Here is a 20,866-nt window from a genome sequence, read left to right as displayed (position 1 = left end):
CGTGAGGGAAAGACAGCACAGGGGGACCGTGAGGGAAAGACAGTACAGGGGGACCACAAGGGAAAGACAGCACAGGGGGACCGTGAGGGAAAGACAGCACAGGGGGACCATGAGGGAAAGACAGCACAGGGGGACCCCGAGGGAAAGACAGCACAGGGGGACCGCGAGGGAAAGACAGCACAGGGGGACCATGAGAGAAAGACAGCACAGGGGGACCACGAGGGAAAGACAGCCTTTGGTGATACTTAGGTGATCATTTTAGATCAGCAAGGTCATTTAAGGTCATAGCAGGCAACTCTCGTGTATTTACATCGCAAGAAGCAGCAGCGCCGGCCTAACAGGTTCCCAAAACCCATGCCTGCTTCAGGCAGTGGCCCTGCTTTCTTCTTTCCCCGTGACCATTCGACGGGCAGCCTTTATGATGTCCTTGACCTGTGGTCCGGCAAGTTTTTCCAGATTTCGGGCGTACGGCATGGGGACGTCAACGCCTGTAACCCGCATGGCTGGGGCATCCAAATAGTCAAATGCAGGACCTTCCATTACGCTAGCGCAAATCTCAGCCCCTACACCAAAGATAGGCCAACCACCCTCCACCGTCATCAAGTGATTGGTTTTCATCACACTCTGCTCCACTGTGGCCATATCTAATGGCCTGATAGACCGAAGGTTGATCACTTCCCATTCAATTCCTTCCTTCGCCAGAACTGCTGCGGCTTCAACACAGAAACCTACCATGCGCGAGTGAGCGACTACTGTAATATGCTGTCCAGTTCGCTCCATGTGCGCTTTTCCAATAGGCAACAGAAAGTCTGGAGACTGTGCTTCTTCTGGCATATCAAAAGGCACCCCGTACATCATGAATTCCATCGTGACGGAATCACCATGTGCACTCTAATTTTGAACACTAGGGCATGCCCGTACTATATATATGCCCGTACTATATATCTATCTAAAATTATATCCCCCCCCCCTCTATTTACATGAAATGGTTTGGTTCATTCGCAACGCCAAAGCGAACGGCGAACGGCTTGCGAGTACAGTGACAATCCCCCCCCTCTATTTACATGAATGGTTTGGTCCATTCGCAACGACCACAGAACCCCCCCCTCATGCAATGGTTTGGTCCAAAGCGAACGGCTTCCGGAGTTTGGTAAAGCAATCGCCATCGCGTGCACAAACGCGCAGGAAAGCGAATGAATCGCAAATTCGTTTTTATTAGTGATACGAATTGAATTGGGAGAAATTGGGAGATGAATGAATTGGGAGAAATAATGCGCATAAGAAATCGAATTACGTACCGTAATGGCGGTCAGCTCGTAACGCGCTCAGCTCCGCTCGTCTCACATCGGCCACGCCTACGCAACAAAGCGTTCTGTGATTGGATGCCGGAAAGCGTGCTGCCGGACAGTCGTCACTGTCCGGAAGTTCGCAAATCGCAGTTAGGATGAATCGTTTTAATTTAATCGCAGTTTGAATTCGTTTTAAAACATAGTTTAACGGCAACATAGTTTTCCAACGTGAAATAAATGAATACGCTGTCAAATGTGCCGTCCGAGGCAGAGTCTGATCGCCACGTTCGGCACACGTGATAGCTCGCTGCTCTCTGATTGGTTGAAGCGTTTTTTGGACATATCTCGGTAAGTAATTGTCCGATTAATATGAAACCTTGAAAAGGCACATCCTCGGGTCCCCAGCAATATACCTGGCAAGTTTCAAGTATATCGGACCCGTGGTTGTCGAGAAACAGCGGTCACAGACACACAGACACACAGACACACAGACACACAGACACACAGACACACAGACACACAGACAGACACACAGAGATTGCTGGAATTATAGATAGATATAAGGTAATTATCTTGAATGCTAAGAAGAGCAGAGAGAATTCATTTATATGTATTGAACCAGAACTGTCACATGGCTACAGACGAGTACTACTCTCAGTGAGGCAGACCAGGTAATGTGACAGAATCACACGTGGGTGACGATTTTCATGGAATTCATCACATGAGTTCATTCTCAAGGAACACCACAGGGTCATCATCGCGGATGGCAGCTTTCAGTAGCCCTTTGCAATCGACGGAGTTCCAGGGACTGATCACTTTGAGGCCAGGACAGTGACCGTACCAAGCAGTGAAACACTGCGAGTGCTGAGCTCCCACACCAGCCGAAGCACCATTTGGGCCACGGAATACAATGGGAACGTGGATAGTACCCGCTGACATGTACAGCGCCTTTGCGGCAGAGTTCACAACCTGGTCGATGGCCTGCATGCTGAAGTTGAACGTCAAAGTAATATTGGCGTAATCAGTTATCTGTAATATTGGCGGAGATATGGTGAATAACAGATTTATCCATAATGGCGGCTTAATTTGCATAAAAATGGCACGTGGGACATCCGGACAACTTTATTAACATAGCAAATCGTTTTCTACACATTTTTTCCAGTATAAAAATGTCCTTTAGAAATTGATTTCCATTGGGTGCATGCTAACCCCCTCCACCAACCCTACTAATAGTAAATGCCCAAGACGAGGGACACTAGACGAATGGCTCTAAGAAAATGGCAGAACCAAGTCAATTGGACAGGTGGTTTTGCAAGGTAGAAACAGAAACCACGAGCCACGTCCTATCAGGATGTAAATACCTCGTCAGAACAGCTGTACAAAGAAAGACGCATAAGGGTTTGTACAGTAATCAACTGGCACATCTGCAAAACTTAAATATCCCAGTCCCAGAAAACTCAGTTAATATGAAGCAAAAGCGATTATTGAGAACATGGAAGTAACGTTCACATACGACCTGATGATCCCATTTAGCGTGAACAAAATCAGTCATCAACTAACGTCAACGTTTGCAGGTAAACAATTAAACCTTACTAGAAAACAAAGCATTACGACGGGATATAGCACTTAGATGTAAAAAGAAAAAAACTGCATTGCTTGAGGTGCCAGTTCCCAGTATGTTAGATGGACTGCAAAAAAAATAATAGGTACACTTTTAATTATCTTCAAATAAGTTGCATATTATAATTGAATATTTTTTCCTCAATTTGTCTCAAATCCTAGATTTAAAGCCATCTTTCTGGATCATCATTCATCAAAGTTTGTAGGTAAATAATCGTATATATATTACTTTAGGAATAATGGCAAGATGAAAAGAATATTAAACCTTACGCGATGCAACCAGGAAAGCTTGGAGTTCTCTGGAAGAATTCTTGCGCATTCAGCATTCCAAAGTGAACAGGAAATAGTCCTCCCAGAATGATATCACCTTTTGATACCATACTCTTTAACCCATGTCCACTGGGGAAGATGCAATCATCATTCACCACAAAAGGTATTTTCTGGTATAGAACGAATAGCAGGCACATGAGAATCTTTGGCGAAGTGAGAAAATATTCTTCAAGGAAATGAATCAATGCATGCACAGCTAACATTATTCTGCCCATGTTTAGGAATCGTCGACATCAAAGAGAACATCATATTTATATATTGATTTATCAATTATTACACGTATATTTTACAAATGATGCAACTGTTCATTAAATCTTATTATATGCAACAGATTTAAAGCATCATTATCAATTTCTATGTGATAGTAATCTGTAGTAATTCATTCAATTGAATGCTTATTTTCAAAAACTCATTTTAAAACGATACAATTACATCTCACGGTAAGAATTCTCAATTTGCAAACAAAATTGGGCAAGGTGTGTAAATTGTACACAAATTTTGTTTTCTCTTAAAGTTTGGGCCAGCAAATTTGTCTTACTCAAATAAAAAGGCAATCACTCAATTTATTTAAGATGCTTGAAAAGGGCTGCATGAAAAAAACAAGTTACACATTTGTAATTCAGAATTGAAAGTTGTGTTTCACAGACGACACTTTATTTTTTAGCCCAATAGTCTATGTTCGATTATAATTGATAAAGCAACAGCCAACAACTTTCAGAGTTGTGCTTCACAGGCAGGCATTGGCAACAATAATCGCCCCATTCATTGGATGCTACATTAATTAGGTTGGTGACCTGTATTGCTTTCTAGTAGAAAAAGAGAGCCTCCAATTATTTATTTTGCAATTCCTACCTTTAACTTGGTCTACAAATTCAAAACATCATTGGTCTATGACAAGGCCACTCTGGATGTGATAGAAACAAGAAAAGATTGTGAAAAGTGTATTGCTTTAACCAAAAAAAACTGGAATAAGGAACAGATGGTATTCAAAAAGGTTGAGCTGAAGGCCACACTTTGTGGATTTTTTTTTAGTTTACGGAGTGGAGGCTTGTGGAGGACGTAGAACACAGAATGGATCTGGACACAACATAAGAACTACATATCTGAGATTGCAAAGCGATCGCTAAGGATAAGCCTCCGCACACAATCCGCATGCAATCACATGAAGACCATGTTATTGTCAGACCGACCATGTCATAGGACCTTGACTTTCAATATTTAAGGATATTGTGTAAATGAACAAAATGTATCCCCATCTACAATCTATCCATAAAATTCAACATCATGAAAATTGGAGGAAAATTAGAAAAAAAACGCGTTATTACGCGTTACGCGGAGAGAAAAACAAAAACGCGTTATTTTTTTCAGTCCGCCATTTGGTCATGACCTTTGACTTGGAGAGGTATGATGTAAATCATACATAAATGCAACTTGCTCTAGGCCAGCTATACAGGCCAATTTTCTTCCGATAAGACAAACCTTAGTCAAGTTGTGGTGAAGCAGGTTAAAATATATTTTAATTAGGTCTTGACCTTAAAAAATAGGTCAACGTCTATTATGTCAACCTCCCCCCCCCCCCCCCCCCATACTTTTTCTTCCTGTTATTGTTGCAAAATTTCATTCAGAAAGTCCTCTGACATTGGCAGAACAAAAAGAGAGAAGAACCTAAACGATGGTTTTGTACTCCGAGGGGTGTAAGACATTAATCTTTACCCAGACAGGTATGATGAAAATTAACTTTAAATGTGCCTTACTTTCGGATATCTAACGAGGTCAATTTTGTTCTGATCAGAGAAACATGAGTCAAGTTATGGTGAAAAATGTTAAAATGCGTTTAATTAGGTCATGACCTTAAAAATTAAGTCAAGGTCCAAAAAATTATGTCAATCCCACAAACTTTGTATTCACATTATTGATGCAAAATTTAATTCCAAAAGTCCCAGCCAGCTCCTAGATTCAGCTCGGTAATTCGCAGAAAAGAAAAGGAAGGAAAAAACAAAACCTAAATGGTGGTTTAGTACTCCTAGGTATATTAATTGTAGAAACAAACCCTATAACAGCTATAAGACTATCCCTATCATATTGGGGAGGCTAATAAAGAATGGATGAAAAAGGGTGCTGGGGAACAAACTAACAGCATGGTTGAGAGACATCATAGAGGGAGACTCGGAGGAATACGGATAAGACCATGTAAGGTGAGGTCCAAGCCTTATAAGATGACAGGGCAAGAATGAGAGCAAGGTGCCGACCAAAAATGGGGTGAAAAGATGGATACAGCCACAAAGTCTCAATCACAGAAGTGGAAGGGAAAACTGGGAAAGAATATAAATTTACCAAAAACAAACAAACTAGAACGACACTCTTGGACGTCACGACGTCGACCGATAGGCCTCCGCCCACATTATTACATCATTATAATACTTGTACCAAGTTTGCCTAAAATCCTACAGCTGTTCTCAAGTTAGCACATTTTTACTTGACATGACGTCTGACCTTTGACCTCAGGACTCCAAAATCTAATCAGTTAATATTTACATCATTATACATATCTGTACCAAGTTTTAATTAGATCCCTTTAGCCGTTCTCAGGTTATAGACCTTCTACAGACTTTGACCTCTTGTCCCCAAAATGTAATCAGTTAATCTTTAGATCATTATACATATGTGTACCAAGTTTGGATTAGATCACTTCAGCTGTTCTCAAGTTATAGACCAATTAGAGAATTTGACCTTTGACCTCTTGACTCCACATTCTAATCAGTTAACCTTTACGTCGATATACATACCTGTACCAAGATGAATTAGATCACTTCAGCCGTTCTCAAGTTATAGACCTATTACAGACTTTGACCTTTGACCTTTGACCTCTTGGCCCCAAAATCTAATCAGTTAATCTTTACATCATTCTACATAAGTGTACCAAATTTGGTCAGAATCCCATCACTGGTTCACAAGTTATCGCGGTTACAGGATTTATACCTAACATGACCTCTGACCGATAAAACGCTGTCTTGAAACCTTGGTGGAAAGAATGGGCTTGAACAGATTGAGGAAGATGGTTTTACAGGTGGGATAAAAAGATACATGAAAGAGTTGAAGAGTCGTAAGCAGCAAGTCTGGATTTTGGGAATTAAATCAGTTGGGGGCTGCTGGTAGGCTGCATGCTTCCTGCAGAAACCTTTCATGCGTGGGCGGGGGGGCGGGGGGGGCAGAGCACGAAAGGGCAGAAGTTCCAACACCCAAAATGGGGGTGGAGGCACTGTTGGTTGTCTTGAAGCAGACTAGTTAGCCCCTCCCAGCCATTTTTGTTCTGTAAAGAGACAACTTTCTACAATTGTCTTATTTCTGTGGAAGGGGCTGGTTACTCTGATTTTGAGGATCGTCAGTTTATCGTTGCATTCATGTACATTGAGCCCTGTGTTTGAGAGGCTCAACCCAATCACTCTGAAGGGTACAGGTTAAAAACATGCTGCAGGTCATGGCCGCCCGATACTACAGGATCCCAAACTCGATGGTAATGCATTGAGAGGCTGATCCATCAGCAGGTGTAAAATGCCAGTGTAGCTGCACTGCCATGGGCATGCATGGATGCTGGCCCTTGCATCTACTTCCGGTTGCTTTCCTGAGGCCATCAGGGTGCCTTTGCTACGGCTATGGGTTCATTTGTGCTCTTGGTGTCTCTCATTGTGGCCTTGTGCATGATATGAACATTGGTAAACTAATGATCCTGTCATTTTTTCCTCTTCTTTTTTTTCTCCATTTATTACTGTTGCTATGACAAAGCAATATAACGAAACTCGTTCTCAACCTGAATTTCAAGTCCCGCCAACAAGGGTACCTAAGTCTACACCGTTAAGTATCTGCTCTAGTAATATCAGGGGGGTTCGTGGCAATTTCTCTGCCATGCAATCCTTCTTGAAACTAAATTCTCCGGATTTGCTTGCCCTTTGTGAAACTCGTCTCCACACTGAGGTGTTACCTGAATCCATTGCAGTGCACGACTACATCTTCCACAGGCCTGATTTCCCACCTTCACATGGTTTGTGTATTTATGCAAAGGCTTCTTTACCACTTGGCCGTGAGGTCTCCCTTGAGGATAGGACACAAGAGTTTATGTGTTTTCACTTAGCACTTTTGTATTCCACTGGCTACCTGTATGTTTTGTATCGCTCTCCATCATCTCCCAATTGTGCTATTTTCGATGCTGTCACTGATAGTATTGATATGTCCCTGTCCGGACACCCAATTGCTGATATTATGGTCTTTGGAGACTTTAATGTTCATCACAAAGAATGGTGAGTTCACTCTCACAGCACAGATGCTCTAGGTGTCAGTTCATTTAACTTTGCCGTGTCGCATGACCTTACTCAGATCATCTCAGCTCCGACTCGAATACCTGATCGAGCTACTGATAATATAATAGGTATCTTCTTAATATGTTTTTCTGTTAAAATCCTGGGGATTGTACTGCAAAAAATTTCCCCCCATTAGGAAACTCTGATTATGTCAACGTTGAAGTCCAGGTCTCTTATTCTTCACCATCAATTGTTGTTCATCCTGTTTATCGAATTGTCTTCCAATATAGCAAGGCTGATCGGGATGCCTTGCGTTCTTTTCTTGCTGATGTTCACTGGAGCCAAATTCTTGTCACAAACCTTCTGAAGCTGCCAAGGAAGTTACTGAGTGGATTCGTTTTGGTATAGACCTCTTTATCCCTTCTTGGACCTACCAAGTGAAACCACACTCACAGCCATGGTTCACTCCGGCTTGTTCTGCTGCTGTCGCCCATCGCAATCACTTTTTCAAACAGTATCATCGTGTTGGCTCGAGTCAGGCGCATTATTTGTTTCGCCTTGCGAGCAACCGCTGTAAACGGGTCTTGGAGATGCTGAGTGACGATATGCAGAATTTGTTTGTGATTCTATCTCAAATAAGCAGCTAGGTCCCAGAGATTTCTAGAGAATTGCTAACAGCATTCTCAACCATAATAGATCATCGATTCCTGTCCTCTTCAATGGCCCTGAAGTGATTACTTCTCCTATTAATAAAGTTAACCTCTTTGTTCAGCATTTTGCTGCAAACTCTACACTTGAAGACCACAGACATCCATTGCCTAATTGTCCTTCCCGACTTGACACCAGACTTTCCACTATCATCATCACACCTAGGAAGGTTGCTAAGATTATTCAACGGCTTGACATCTCAAAATCAACTGGACCAGATAGAAATTCCTGTAATTGTTTTGAAGATGTGGTCCACTGAACTGTCTTCTGTTCTCTCAAAACTGTATTGCTTGTGTCTGTCAAAGTCTGTGTTTCCACTTAGCTGGAAGCAGGCTTCTGTACGTGTTATCTGAATCCTTTGCAGTGCCCGGCTACATCTTCCACAGGCTTGATTTCCCACCTTCACATGGTTTGTGAAGTTTACGTCGGGACCGTCATGAAATGGGTTTCCATGGTCGAGCAGCCAAACACAAGCCTAAGATCACCTTGCGCAATGCCAGGCGTCGGCTGGAGTGGTGTAAAGCTCGCCGACATTGGACTCTGGAGTAGTGGAAACACATTCTCTGGAGTGATCCGACTGAAGGGGGCCCGGTGATGATGCACACTGAAAGGGAGTACCTACTCAGTTTTCATTCCGGTTGTTTGTTTTCTTTCTTGTTATTTGTGAAAATCGAAGATTTTTCAAGTATATTGGTTTGGTCTTGTGTGTTATTCTGTCTGTTTGTCTGTTTGTCTGTCTGTCTGTTTATCTTTATGTCAGTTGCCTACAGGTCACAATTTTCAACTGATCTTCACAAAACTTCACCAAATTGTAGGGTTGGTCATAAGTAAGAAGCCTATTGTTTTTGGGATGAATAGGTCAATAGGTCACCAACTTTGTCAGATTTCTAAAATCCTCAATTTTCATTTGATTGACTTGAAATTTTAAGAGGATTTGCAAGGTATATTGTGTGTACATTTTAAGACTTGAAATTTTAAGCTTTAGTTTCCATTTTTACCAGAGTAGAAAGTTGCAAAATGTCTAAGACTTTTGCAGAATAGTGTACTTTTGTGATACAACACCGTGCCCGTGGAACACCAATTGGACAGTTTTTAGTCAGGTCACGAATCTAAACCAGTCAACGTAGCTCAAGTGTAAGACCACTGCCTCTGTGCATCTTTTCAGCATACCAGAAAATTCAGAGGCTGATTTTGGATTTAGGCTGATTCCCTGCTGATTTGGGGGAACCCCCCTTGGGAGCTCCCTGATCCAAAATCGATAAACGGAAGACGGTGTGATCTTGTGGACCATCGAGGAAAGGGCTGTATGTAGTTTTAGAGCAATCATTTGGTAAGTATGGGCCAATTATGGATCCAAGGATTCAGGGGATAACCACCCCTGGGTTTCCCCCTGAATCGAAATCGATAAATTTAAGCCTGAACGATTGTGTGGGCCAGCGAGTAGAAGGGTCATATCAGGTTTCAGAGCAATTGGTTTGAAATAAGGGACGCTTAGGAATCCAAAGTTTTTGGTGTAACCACCCTCCTCTCCCATGCCCCCCTCCACCCACATTATCTGAAATCGAGCATCTAATCCTGAGCGATTGTGTGGGTCATCAAGTAGAAGGGATGTATCGGGTTTCAGAGCAATCGGCTGATAAGTAAGGGGCAAGTAAGGATACAAAGTAGTTTTTTTGTTAATTTTTTTGTATACTAAGTCGAGGCTCGTGTAAGAGCTAACACATATAACATATCATAAAGCGAGCTGGAGACAAGAGGGGGGGGGGGGGGAGAGAAGGAAGCACAACAACAGTAGGGACACAGGGACATCAGGAGATCTGTGGAAGAGAGGTGGCTGGGCGGGGTACACGGTATAAACATGATGGACACCACAGAGGATTTCAGGAAAGAAAACAGGGAATTTGAAGTCGGTGGGTTTGGGGTGTATTAACGAGGGTAGAAAAGATCAAGGTTTTGGATGGGGGAAGACATCAGATGGTGGTGAACAGCTGTTTTAAAGACCTGGAGGAAAGAGTGATATTGTAGAGAGTGAGGGGGTTTGGTTCAAAGGCAGGAAAAAAGAGGAATGAAAGAGTGAAGGTGAGCAGAGAGTCTTGATTTTGGCAGTTTCACCAGAATAGGGTTGCTGGCAGATCTTGTGGGTCCTGCAGAAATATTTAGGGAACAGAGCACAGACAGAGCAAGGGGTGCTAGGCTGGAGAAGAGTCTGTAGAAAACAGAAAGACCACCAACCTGCCTGCAATGAGAGAGTGAAAGGCCCTCAGAATCAACTTTATCGCTGGAAATACCAATGATTCTAAAAGCCTTGGTTTCTACATTGTGACGCCGAGTTAGGTGTGAGGCAGGAGCACCAGCCCAGAAGGGAGAGCAGTACTCCATCCAGTTTTGGGGACTTTCCCTTCCGACACCCCCCCCCCCTCCTCCCTCTGTGAGCCCCCATGATGCGAAAGAGAAAAATCGAAGCTGGAGCGATTGTCGGAGCTACTGTGTTGTATTCATATATCAAGTTTCAGAACAATCAGCAATGGTGATAAGGAAGGAATAGCAAAAATTAAATGTAGGCATGGCTGAATGATCAGACCGGCGGGCAGACATACATCCGAACACACACGACCCATTTTGTAACTTAATCTCTTGGAGAATCGAGATGAGATCACCGAAAAAGGCGCGTTTCCTAAAACATGTGATTTTGTAAACTTGTGTATCATCCCTGAAACGGTACACATGTTTAAAAGCTATAATATTAGTCTGCTCCACAATACCGCATTAACATTCAAGTTTATTGAAAACAATTTTATGGATGTAATTAATCATTTAAATTTGCAATTTCTATTACATTATTTTTTTTCAAGCTCTGTTATTGAACTTAATATCATTCCATTATCTGAGGGCAATTAGGTGATTTTACAAAATGATTTCGCTCATCTAGTGGGTCCCACAATTTAATCAGAAAATTTACACAGTGGAATTTGTTATAAATTAAGTGTGTGCCATATTAACATATAAGCTGCAACTTGAGCAAGAACTTTTAAAGAAATACCACAGGTTTTGCTTTAAGTCATTTCAGGCAAAGCAATGGTGAAGCAAACTTCCCAACGGGCTTTATTTATTTTGCAATCACCTTGGTTGCACATAAAGCCAAACAAATATATGTGTGTTTTGTTGTTACTATTTCTCGGAGCATCACCTGCATTGAACAAGCCTTGTGAGTTTCCTGCTGGCAAGAGATGGAATGGTATGGCTGCAAGTGGAGATATCATAGTTGGTGGTTTATTTCCTGTGCATTTTGGAATTGCGGGCGAGAAAGAATCTCTACGCGAACCACCAAGATTTCCTGGATGCATAGAGTAAGTTGGCCTTCATTGTTTGTGTTCGTATCAGACTTGCAAACACAATATTGTCCTTATTTACAAAAAGGTCAGAAAATGTCATCTATATTATTAGAGAGCCGTTTGTCTGTCTGCGTCGCCATTTTTCTCAGAGATGGCTGAACGGATCTTTGTCAATCTTGACAAGTACATCAGTGAGTGGCAGGGAATGTTTTGTTGAAATTTAAAAAAAAATTGGGGGGCTTTTTTTTAATGCTCTATAGTGCCTAATACGTTGTAGCTATGTGAAAGGTAACAGTAAATAATCCCCGATCACAATCCATAGTGGGTGGGTTTAGGGAAATGCTTGAGGCACCCCCCCCCCCCCCCCAAAAAATAGAAAAGAAAACAAATTGATTTCTTCAAAATGCCAACAGGATTAGAACATCACCGGGCAACGCCAGGTACCTCTGCTAACTTTATTATAAATATTTTCTCATTCCAGTTTCAATCCGAGAGTTCTTCGTTGGACAATGAGCATGGTTTATGCCATCGCAGAAATAAACAGAAATCCTAATCTCCTACCCAATGTCACCCTCGGATACGTCATCCACGATTCCTGCTTTAGAGTACCAACAACTGTTCAAAGCACACTTTACTATATGGAGCCACTAACAGAAAGCGAAGAACCTTGTTTTTATCAAGCTGTTATCGGAACATCAGGATCAACACTTGCTGTAGCAATGGCACGTTTACTTGGTATATCTTATATTCCACAGGTATGTCTATTTTACATCGCAATACACTGATTCCTATTGTGGTTTTTTCTTTTTTGTAATCTTAAGTTATGTGAGTCGCCAACATTAACTAAGTCAGAAAAGTGTTTGCACGCATCTGCATAAGAGGTCTATCCTTCCTATTATAGGTGAGATATACAGGTGTGTAGGGTTGGTTGTCATTATCTCGTCAACATAAGGTAGATTAGGAATTTTACATTTTTGCCAGTGGTACATAGAAATTATGTCTTTTTTATGAATTGCACGTTGGGATGTTTGACGTGCACCAATAAGTCCGCTCCCCTGTCCCTCTTTATCTACTTCCAGATGCATTAATTTTTTCCATTAAGTCCCTCCTGGTTAAACTAAAAAAAACACAGGCTAACTGCACACCTCAACTCTTTTATCCTTTACTTCTCCTGTCTATGGAACCACCTTTCTTAACCTGTTCTATGTCACTCCTCCTTCCAGCGCTTCAAGCAAGCAGTGCATGACCATCTCTTGTTCTGTCCCATGATCTTTCTTAACCCCATTAACTTTTTTTAAACCCAGGCATCTTACTAGTTTCAGCGTTTTCCACTGCCCTCCTCCTCCTTTTCCTCTTACCTTGTTCGCTCATTCCCTTGCTGTTTGTCCAACTTCCAAATCCACCTTGCTCTTCCATGAGCTTTCCTCCTGCAAATAAATTTTTTTCCCCCATACCACTTTTTCTAGAAGTAGCATCATGCAGGTAACAACCCAAGTTATTATTTTACAACTTAACAATGAGATTTGTTGACAGATTGTTTTGCAAAAGTTTGCAAATGCATGCGGAATTGATATAGGCCAGCAGTGCCTCAGATATTTGTGTTGTTCAGCAGTTCTGTGAGGCAAGAATGGAAAATCAAAGCTGTCGGCTTTGAGCAACAATCTTGGAGGGTTTAAAGTTATTAACTCTGCCACCGAAAACACAGTAGATGTAGCGATTCCATGTATACGTCCAATGTGCGTTGTTCCTTCACCATGATAATGTCTTTTAACAATGTCTAACTTCACCGCTAAAGTTACACCCATGTATTTCCAAAAGTAGTGGATGGATTCGCCGAAACTCGGTGGATGAGTTGGGTAGGTGACAATAACAAGCTGATTAAATGTTGTTTCAGGTCTGTATCTAGATCTGGCCTATCAGTGAGATACAAAACGTAAACTGTTCAGCCTGGTGGAGGTAAGCGCTCCACCGAGCGCCATTCTAGTGTTTCGGTTGAAATGAGCAAACACAAAAGTTTTATGAGTGTTAGCATTTTGCTTCAAGCCAAAATCAATGTTTCTGTACTTTATGCACATTAGTTACTGAACGATTTGACCACCGCTTTACAATATTATATCGGCTATGTAAATGAATGCAACTTAATTCTCTTATTTGTGTGCACGATTTTGTCAGATTAGCTATGCATCAGCATGCAAGTGCCTAGCTGACAAAAAGCAGTATCCTTCATTCATGCGAACCTTTCCAAATGATAGTTACCACTCCTCAGCACTCGTAAGCCTTGTACGCTTCTTTGGTTGGCTTTATATTGGAACACTGGCTGTGGATGATGCTTATGGGCGAAATGGTGTCACAGATTTCCTACAGGAGGCAGAGATGCATGGCATTTGCATTGCTTTTCATCACATGTTGCCCAAAGTTCAAGACAAACGCATTCTAAAGCGCCTTGGTAATTCCTCCTCTTTTCACTGACTGGCACAAGTCAACAAATATATTTAGCCGATCATACCAGAAACATCTACCTTGATTATATTTTACTAATACTTTGATTCCACCAGTTAAAGGTCCACAGACACGGAATCTCACTCAAAATGCATTTGATGTCATCCAAATGAGTCTTTTTTATGGTGAATTCAAATATGGCATTGATTTTTTGTTATATTCACTCTGAAACATTAAAAATGAAAGAAAACCGAACCACTTGGGAACGCCCCTAAAAATTCTGCCCCATACCTCAAAGCCGATGACGTAATCCATGTGACGTCACCTCCAGAACGCAGCTCGCTCGCAAGCATGCTCCACGTGCATTTGCTTGATACAAATCAAACACTTATTTTAACTCCAATTTACATTCTGTTTCCACTTTTAGTGAGAAGTAGAGGTCTGTGCAACCATTCATAAACTTTATTTGGTGCAAATCGGATAATTCTTAGCTGAGTTACCTCAGACCGTGAGTTGTTAATTATTTAATTCACCCAGAGTTGAATATGTGCAGGCCGCTCACCGGAGCGACCTTGCGGGCTTGTTTTAACTCCAATTTACATTCTGTTTCCACTTTTAGTGAGAAGTAGGGGTCTGTGAAACCATTCATAAACTTTATTTGGTGCAAATCGGATAATTCTTAGCTGAGTTACCTCAGACCGTGAGTTGTTAATTATTTAATTCACCCAGAGTTGAATATGTGCAGGCCGCTCACCGGAGCGACCTTGCGGGCTTGTTTTAACTCCAATTTACATTCTGTTTCCACTTTTAGTGAGAAGTAGGGGTCTGAAACCATTCATAAACTTTATTTGGTGCAAATCGGATAATTTTTAGCCGAGTTACCTCAGACCGTGAGTTGTTAATTATTTAATTCACCCATAGTTGAATATGTGCAGGCTACTCCACGGAGCGACCTTGCGGGCTTGTTTTAACTCCAATTTACATTCTGTTTCCACTTTTAGTGAGAAGTAGGGGTCTGTGAAACCATTCATAAACTTTATTTGGTGCAAATCGGATAATTTTTAGCTGAGTTACCTCAGACCGTGAGTTGTTAATTATTTAATTCGCTCAGAGTTGAATATGTGCAGGCTACTCCACGGAGCGACCTTGCGGGCTTGTTTTAACTCCAATTTACATTCTGTTTCCACTTTTAGTGAGAAGTAGAGGTCTGTGCAACCATTCATAAACTTTATTTGGTGCAAATCGGATAATTTTTAGCTGAGTTACCTCAGACCGTGAGTTGTTAATTATTTAATTCGCCCAGAGTTGAATATGTGCAGGCTACTCCACGGAGCGACCTTGCGGGCTTGTTTTAACTCCAATTTACATTCTGTTTCCACTTTTAGTGAGAAGTAGGGGTCTGTGAAACCATTCATAAACTTTATTTGGTGCAAATCGGATAATTTTTAGCTGAGTTACCTCAGACCGTGAGTTGTTAATTATTTAATTCGCCCAGAGTTGAATATGTGCAGGCTACTCCACGGAGCGACCTTGCGGGCTTGTTTTAACTCCAATTTACATTCTGTTTCCACTTTTAGTGAGAAGTAGGGGTCTGTGAAACCATTCATAAACTTTATTTGGTGCAAATCGGATAATTTTTAGCCGAGTTACCTCAGACCGTGAGTTGTTAATTATTTAATTCACCTACAGTTGAATATGTGCAGGCTACTCCACGGAGCGACCTTGCGGGCTTGTTTTAACTCCAATTTACATTCTGTTTCCACTTTTAGTGAGAAGTAGGGGTCTGTGAAACCATTCATAAACTTTATTTGGTGCAAATCGGATCATTTTTAGCTGAGTTACCTCAGAGAGTGAGTTGTTATTTATATAATTCACACACAGTTGAATATGTGCACGCCGCTCCACGGAGCGACCTTGCGGGCTTATCAACGAGGCGAGGCGTGACACACATGTGTCTCAGCATACCTCAGATCAAGATCAAGCAAATCAAAAGTAGAGTACGTACAAATTACACGGAACGGATCGCGGGCCGAAGCATAGCGAATCGAGATGGCATGGACTTCGTTCTGGAGATGACGTCACCGGTCACGTGACCTGCGGTTCGCTGAACTGCACTTTTTTGAGGGGCGGGGCATAGCAAGTTGTGAAAAAACACGACAAATGTTCAAAATATTGGTCTAATTATCCCATTGTTGATTTGAAAAAAGAAACAAGAAAAAGAAGGTCAAGTTAATACATAAATAACCAGAAACTTTTGAATTACATGGGACCTTTAATGTAATGAGATCTTAGGGTTAGCATTTATGTTTGGGCTATTCCTTTAAAAGACTTCAATATAAGGTTTGGAAGTATTCTTTCTGGATCGTGAATGGTTCATTTTAATCTTTATTGGAGCCTTGTGTCGAGTTCTCTATTTGACTTGTTTGCCTACGTGGTAAAAGGTATTTGTAGCTGTAGAGTTTCGCCAACAAGCAATTGTAGATGAAAATAATATGCTGTTTAAATGTAACAGTATTAAATACAGTGGTAGTCATAGTAGTAGTTGTACTACTACTACTTCTACTACTGCTACCACTACATCTTCAATGGATCCAATTATTCTCACCTTGTTAAGGGATCAGGTGTGAAGGTTTTGGCCAGACTTTAAAATCTTGCAGGCCAGACCTGATCAGGAATTTAATTGTACACCGCTCCTTTCCTATTCCATCTCCAGGCGCTGCGTGACTCACCCTGAGAGGGAGTACTCAGTTTTCACTCCGTTTTTATCTTGCCAAAACGAAGTTTTTGCAAGATGTATTAGTCAGCTTGTATGTTTGTCTGTTTGTTTGTTTTTTTGTTTGTGGTTAATCATTTTTTTTCACGTTTAGATCACTCTGTAGACCACAGTTATTATTGGAAACTCCTGTAACTTCGCATATCAGAGTCCTATAGAGATACCCTTCAGCACACAAAATTTTGAAGGTCAAGGTCAAAGGTCAAGGTCACTTTGCGGTCAATCATGGAGGTCAACGAAACCCTTATTTTTTGAGTAACTTTGATCGGATCGTCTCCAAACTTCATGGGAATCTAGTATATGGTCCGGCGCTCAGCTGATTAGTTTTTGGTGGCGATCGGCCTTGACCCTCATGGTTAGCGCTGGAGGTCGAAAATTATTGACCCCAAGGTCAAATTTTGAAATCGTAGGTACCATATCGAGTAATACCTCATATGAATGCCCTTGATGAGTGCTTCCCAGATCTGTAAACAGTTTGACGCTATGACGTCATTTGATGACGTCATGACGAAAAAACGGAATTTTCATGAAAAAATTATTTCCTCAGTTCTCATCAAAATCTTTCAATATTTCATGTGCGTTGGTCATGAAGACATACTATTCACCATACGAAATTATTAAGGTCAAGGTCAAAGGTCAAGGTCACTTTGCGAAGTGAAGCTTTAGACATTTATAGGTCAAGGTCAAGCTTTAGACATTATATAAACGACGTCATTTGGTGACGTTATAAGGCAAACACGTATTTTTCAAGGTCACTCTCTAGAACGATTATCATCGGAATATCTCGTGGGCAGACATTCCTCAAAGAGTCGCTTCTAGTGGATAGCAGTTCTGTTCACCTCAGTGTGACCTGAAGCAAGTCACTCATGTTCACATTTTGGCAAGATACGGTTCACCCTGTGGGTGACATATGTTTATTTTTTTGTTTTTTTGTTTGTGGTTAATCATTTTTTTTTCACGTTTAGATCACTCTGTAGACCACAGTTATTATTGGAAACTCCTGTAACTTCGCATATCAGAGTCCTATAGAGATACCCTTCAGCACACAAAATTTTGAAGGTCAAGGTCAAAGGTCAAGGTCACTTTGTGGTCAATCATGGAGGTCGACGAAACACTAATTTTTTGAGTAACTTTGATCGGATCGTCTCCAAACTTCATGGGAATCTAGTATATGGTCCGGCGCTCAGCTGATTAGTTTTTGGTGGCGATCGGCCTTGACCTTCATGGTTAGCGCTGGAGGTCGAAAATTATTGACCCCAAGGTCAAATTTTGAAATCGTAGGTACCATATCGAGTAATACCTCATATGAATGCCCTTGATGAGTGCTTCCCAGATCTGTAAACAGTTTGACGCTATGACGTCATTTGATGACGTCATGACGAAAAAACGGAATTTTCACATTTTGGCAAGATACGGTTCACCCTGTGGGTGACATATGTTCATTTTGGTTGTTGGTTTGTCCGGGCGATATCTCAGCCATCCTTTGAGCTAGGAAGCTCAAATCTCGGCACAATAGTGAACACGTGCTTTGGCAAAATGTTATTTTTAAATTTTTTGAATAATCAATTAATTGATTAATGACCTAATTATTATTATTATCGATTAAGTAAGTACTTATTTACTGTATATTCGTTCTCATCTGGGCAATATCTCAGGCACCTTTTGAGCTGCGAAGCTGATATTTAGACATGACAGTGACCAGGTGATGTGGCTATAAAGCATATTTTATATTTATTGATTAATCAACTTATTATTCATTTTTTTGATTAATTAACTATTTAACTAATTTTCAAAAAGTTACAGTTTCAGATGAAACACTGGTGGTTTAGGTATGCTATTTGCTAATTGATTAATAAATTAATTATTTTACGATTATTATTTATTTATTTTAATTACACAAGTAATCAATCATTATACACCTCTCCTTCCCAATACAGTCTCTATGTGCTGCACCGGCGGCATCTACAGGCACCTAGGTGCCCCGGCAAGGTAATACCGAGAGCTGGAGGATATCTTATTAATTTATTTGGCATGGGGGTGGTGTACTTTAAACGTATCTGTACATGTTTGTAATTTGTTCTGTGTGCCATTGGTAACTTGCATAATCTCCATGAAATGCACCATGGATGTTAGTTGTTGGGATAGTCGACTTACCTTTTAACTGAGGGACCATGCACTTATTGATACCACACCATGCCTGAGCACCAATCCGAAGCTGTTTATAGACAAGTGGTGAATAAAATCGAGACTAGACAGATCAAAACAAATCCTATCTGCTGTGCAAAATATTTTCACCATTTTGTTTTTCTTGTCTCGCAACAGGTGAGCTTGTAGACAAGCCAAAGCCAAATGTAATATTATTGTACTCAACTGAACCAGACTTTGTTCCATTTGCGGAGGAAGTGTTAAGACAAAACATAACGGGAAAGACATGGATTGCAAGCCAAACGTGGGTTACGTCTCCTCTAATCGACACTTCGAGATTCGCTCCTGTTTTTGAAGGCACCATTGGGTTTTCAGTTCGCAAGGGGACCATCAAAGGCCTCCGTGACTATCTCACAAGTTTGCGACCAAAAATGAAACACATATCTAATAGACAAAAGAGACTTGTACGAAATCGTTTTCTCATTACTTCTTGCAATGGAAAAGGTGTTTGCCTTAAAAGTAAAATGGAAATGTTGCATTTGAATAATTACACGTTTATAAAATTTGCTGAGTACCAGTGTGGAAACATATCTGATTTTGCCTTTGACGAGCATAATGTTTCATTCCAATGCGAAAACCACAGCAATGTTGCTCGTTTCGAAGTCTGTAGAGGTCTTGCAACACAATACATTTCACAACTTAAGGCTTTGAAAGAACAAAACAATACTTTACCGAACAAATGCACGTTAGCAGATAAAAGTTCCGAAAAGAAAGACTATTTTTCCACCGAGTCTTTACCTTATTTTATCAAAACCTCTTTCGATGCTGGGAAAGTGGCAAAAGCAAATGACGACGTCCCAGAAGATAGGTTTCTGAATGACTTTATTTTGGAATTGTGGGAGAATACATTTCATTGTATCTGGGATGAAAGGAAGCTTGGTCATTCAATCTGTACAGGAGCTGAACAATTATCTGAGGTTTACTCACCTTTCACAGATACAAGTCAGCTTCGTGTCACTTTTAATACTTTCATGGGTGTGTATGCAATTGCACATGCACTGCAGGATATTGGAGAGTGTGTGCATGGGAATGGTCCTTTTATAAATTCCTCCTGCTGCAACATCAACGATTTTGAACACTGGCAGGTAAAATCTTTGTTTACAGTAACAAAATAGTCAGTTTTCTTTTAATATGCAGTTGTTGTTGTTGTTGTTGTTGTTATTGTATAGCCCCTGATAGTTTTCTCGAACAAGCCTGGGGTACAGAAACAGCCGATCGATATTACAGGAGCGACTCAGAGATACAGAGACAAGAGGGAAAGGGCCAGCCGGTCCATGGGGACCAATCGGCACTGACTGTGACAGCGCTGCACTGACGAATCCGGGCAACAGGGAAGAATGGGGAGGATTTGGCCCCAGCCTTGCATTGGGGTGGGGGGTACAACCAACCGGAAGAGGCTTCCCCGATAGTTGTTAACATGTAGTTGTTGATTTTGGTAAATTACATGGATGGGCAAAATATAGTCATGAGATATGACATGACCATCAACAGAATCTATCATTTGATCTATGGTGGGGATGGGGTGTCAGTTACAAATCTAAGCGAAGTAAATACACGTGAAAGTTGTGGAATCTGCCGATGAACTTACCAGAAGAACCATATGTATGCAGGTCACATTCAGACTCTGCACTTTTACAGCAATCACAATTCAAAAGCATTCCACTCACCTTCCATTGCTCCAACTAAAATTTCACACTTAAAATGAAGCATATACAAACAAGAAAGACATCATGCACAGCATGATACCTGCAAAATCCACCCCCACTCCCCAAAAACGTTGTCATGGATACATCAAATTGGCCATTTCATTTAGATTCAAATTGACCTTAAGATTGATCTTAAATCAAAACTTTGGTCAATTGGATGAAAATTGAT

General features: G+C 41.1%; 1 protein-coding gene across 1 annotated transcript; it reads right to left on the bottom strand.

Moving 5' to 3' along the window:
• Positions 1 to 259: 259 nt before the first annotated feature.
• On the bottom strand, positions 260 to 7,993 carry LOC144891229 (pyruvate dehydrogenase E1 component subunit beta, mitochondrial-like). The gene is made up of 4 exons (XM_078773614.1): positions 7,969 to 7,993; positions 7,219 to 7,328; positions 2,015 to 2,318; positions 260 to 857 (listed from the first exon to the last, which is right to left on the bottom strand). The coding sequence occupies exons 1-4, from the start codon at positions 7,991 to 7,993 to the stop codon at positions 364 to 366; spliced, it is 933 nt and encodes a 310-aa protein (XP_078629740.1). The 3' UTR covers positions 260 to 363.
• Between the last annotated feature and the right edge of the window lie 12,873 nt (positions 7,994 to 20,866).

Source organism: Myxine glutinosa, chromosome 3, assembly GCF_964187855.1.
Source record: "Myxine glutinosa chromosome 3, kmMyxGlut1.1, whole genome shotgun sequence".
NCBI classification, from domain to species: domain Eukaryota; kingdom Metazoa; phylum Chordata; class Myxini; order Myxiniformes; family Myxinidae; genus Myxine; species Myxine glutinosa.
The sequence above is the reverse complement of the archived record's forward strand: the minus strand, read 5'-3'. Positions and strand labels throughout refer to the sequence as shown.

Excerpts from the sequence above, each read along its gene's own strand:
- LOC144891229 (XM_078773614.1), bottom strand. The coding sequence starts at position 7,993 with ATGGCTGTGAGTGTGGTTTCACTTG. Across the intron at positions 2,319-7,218 it reads GTGCACTGCAATGGATTCAG|ATAACTGATTACGCCAATAT; the intron begins GTAACACCTCAG and ends CCAATATTACAG. Across the intron at positions 858-2,014 it reads GGTGTTCCTTGAGAATGAAC|TGATGTACGGGGTGCCTTTT; the intron begins TCATGTGATGAA and ends CGATGGAATTCA.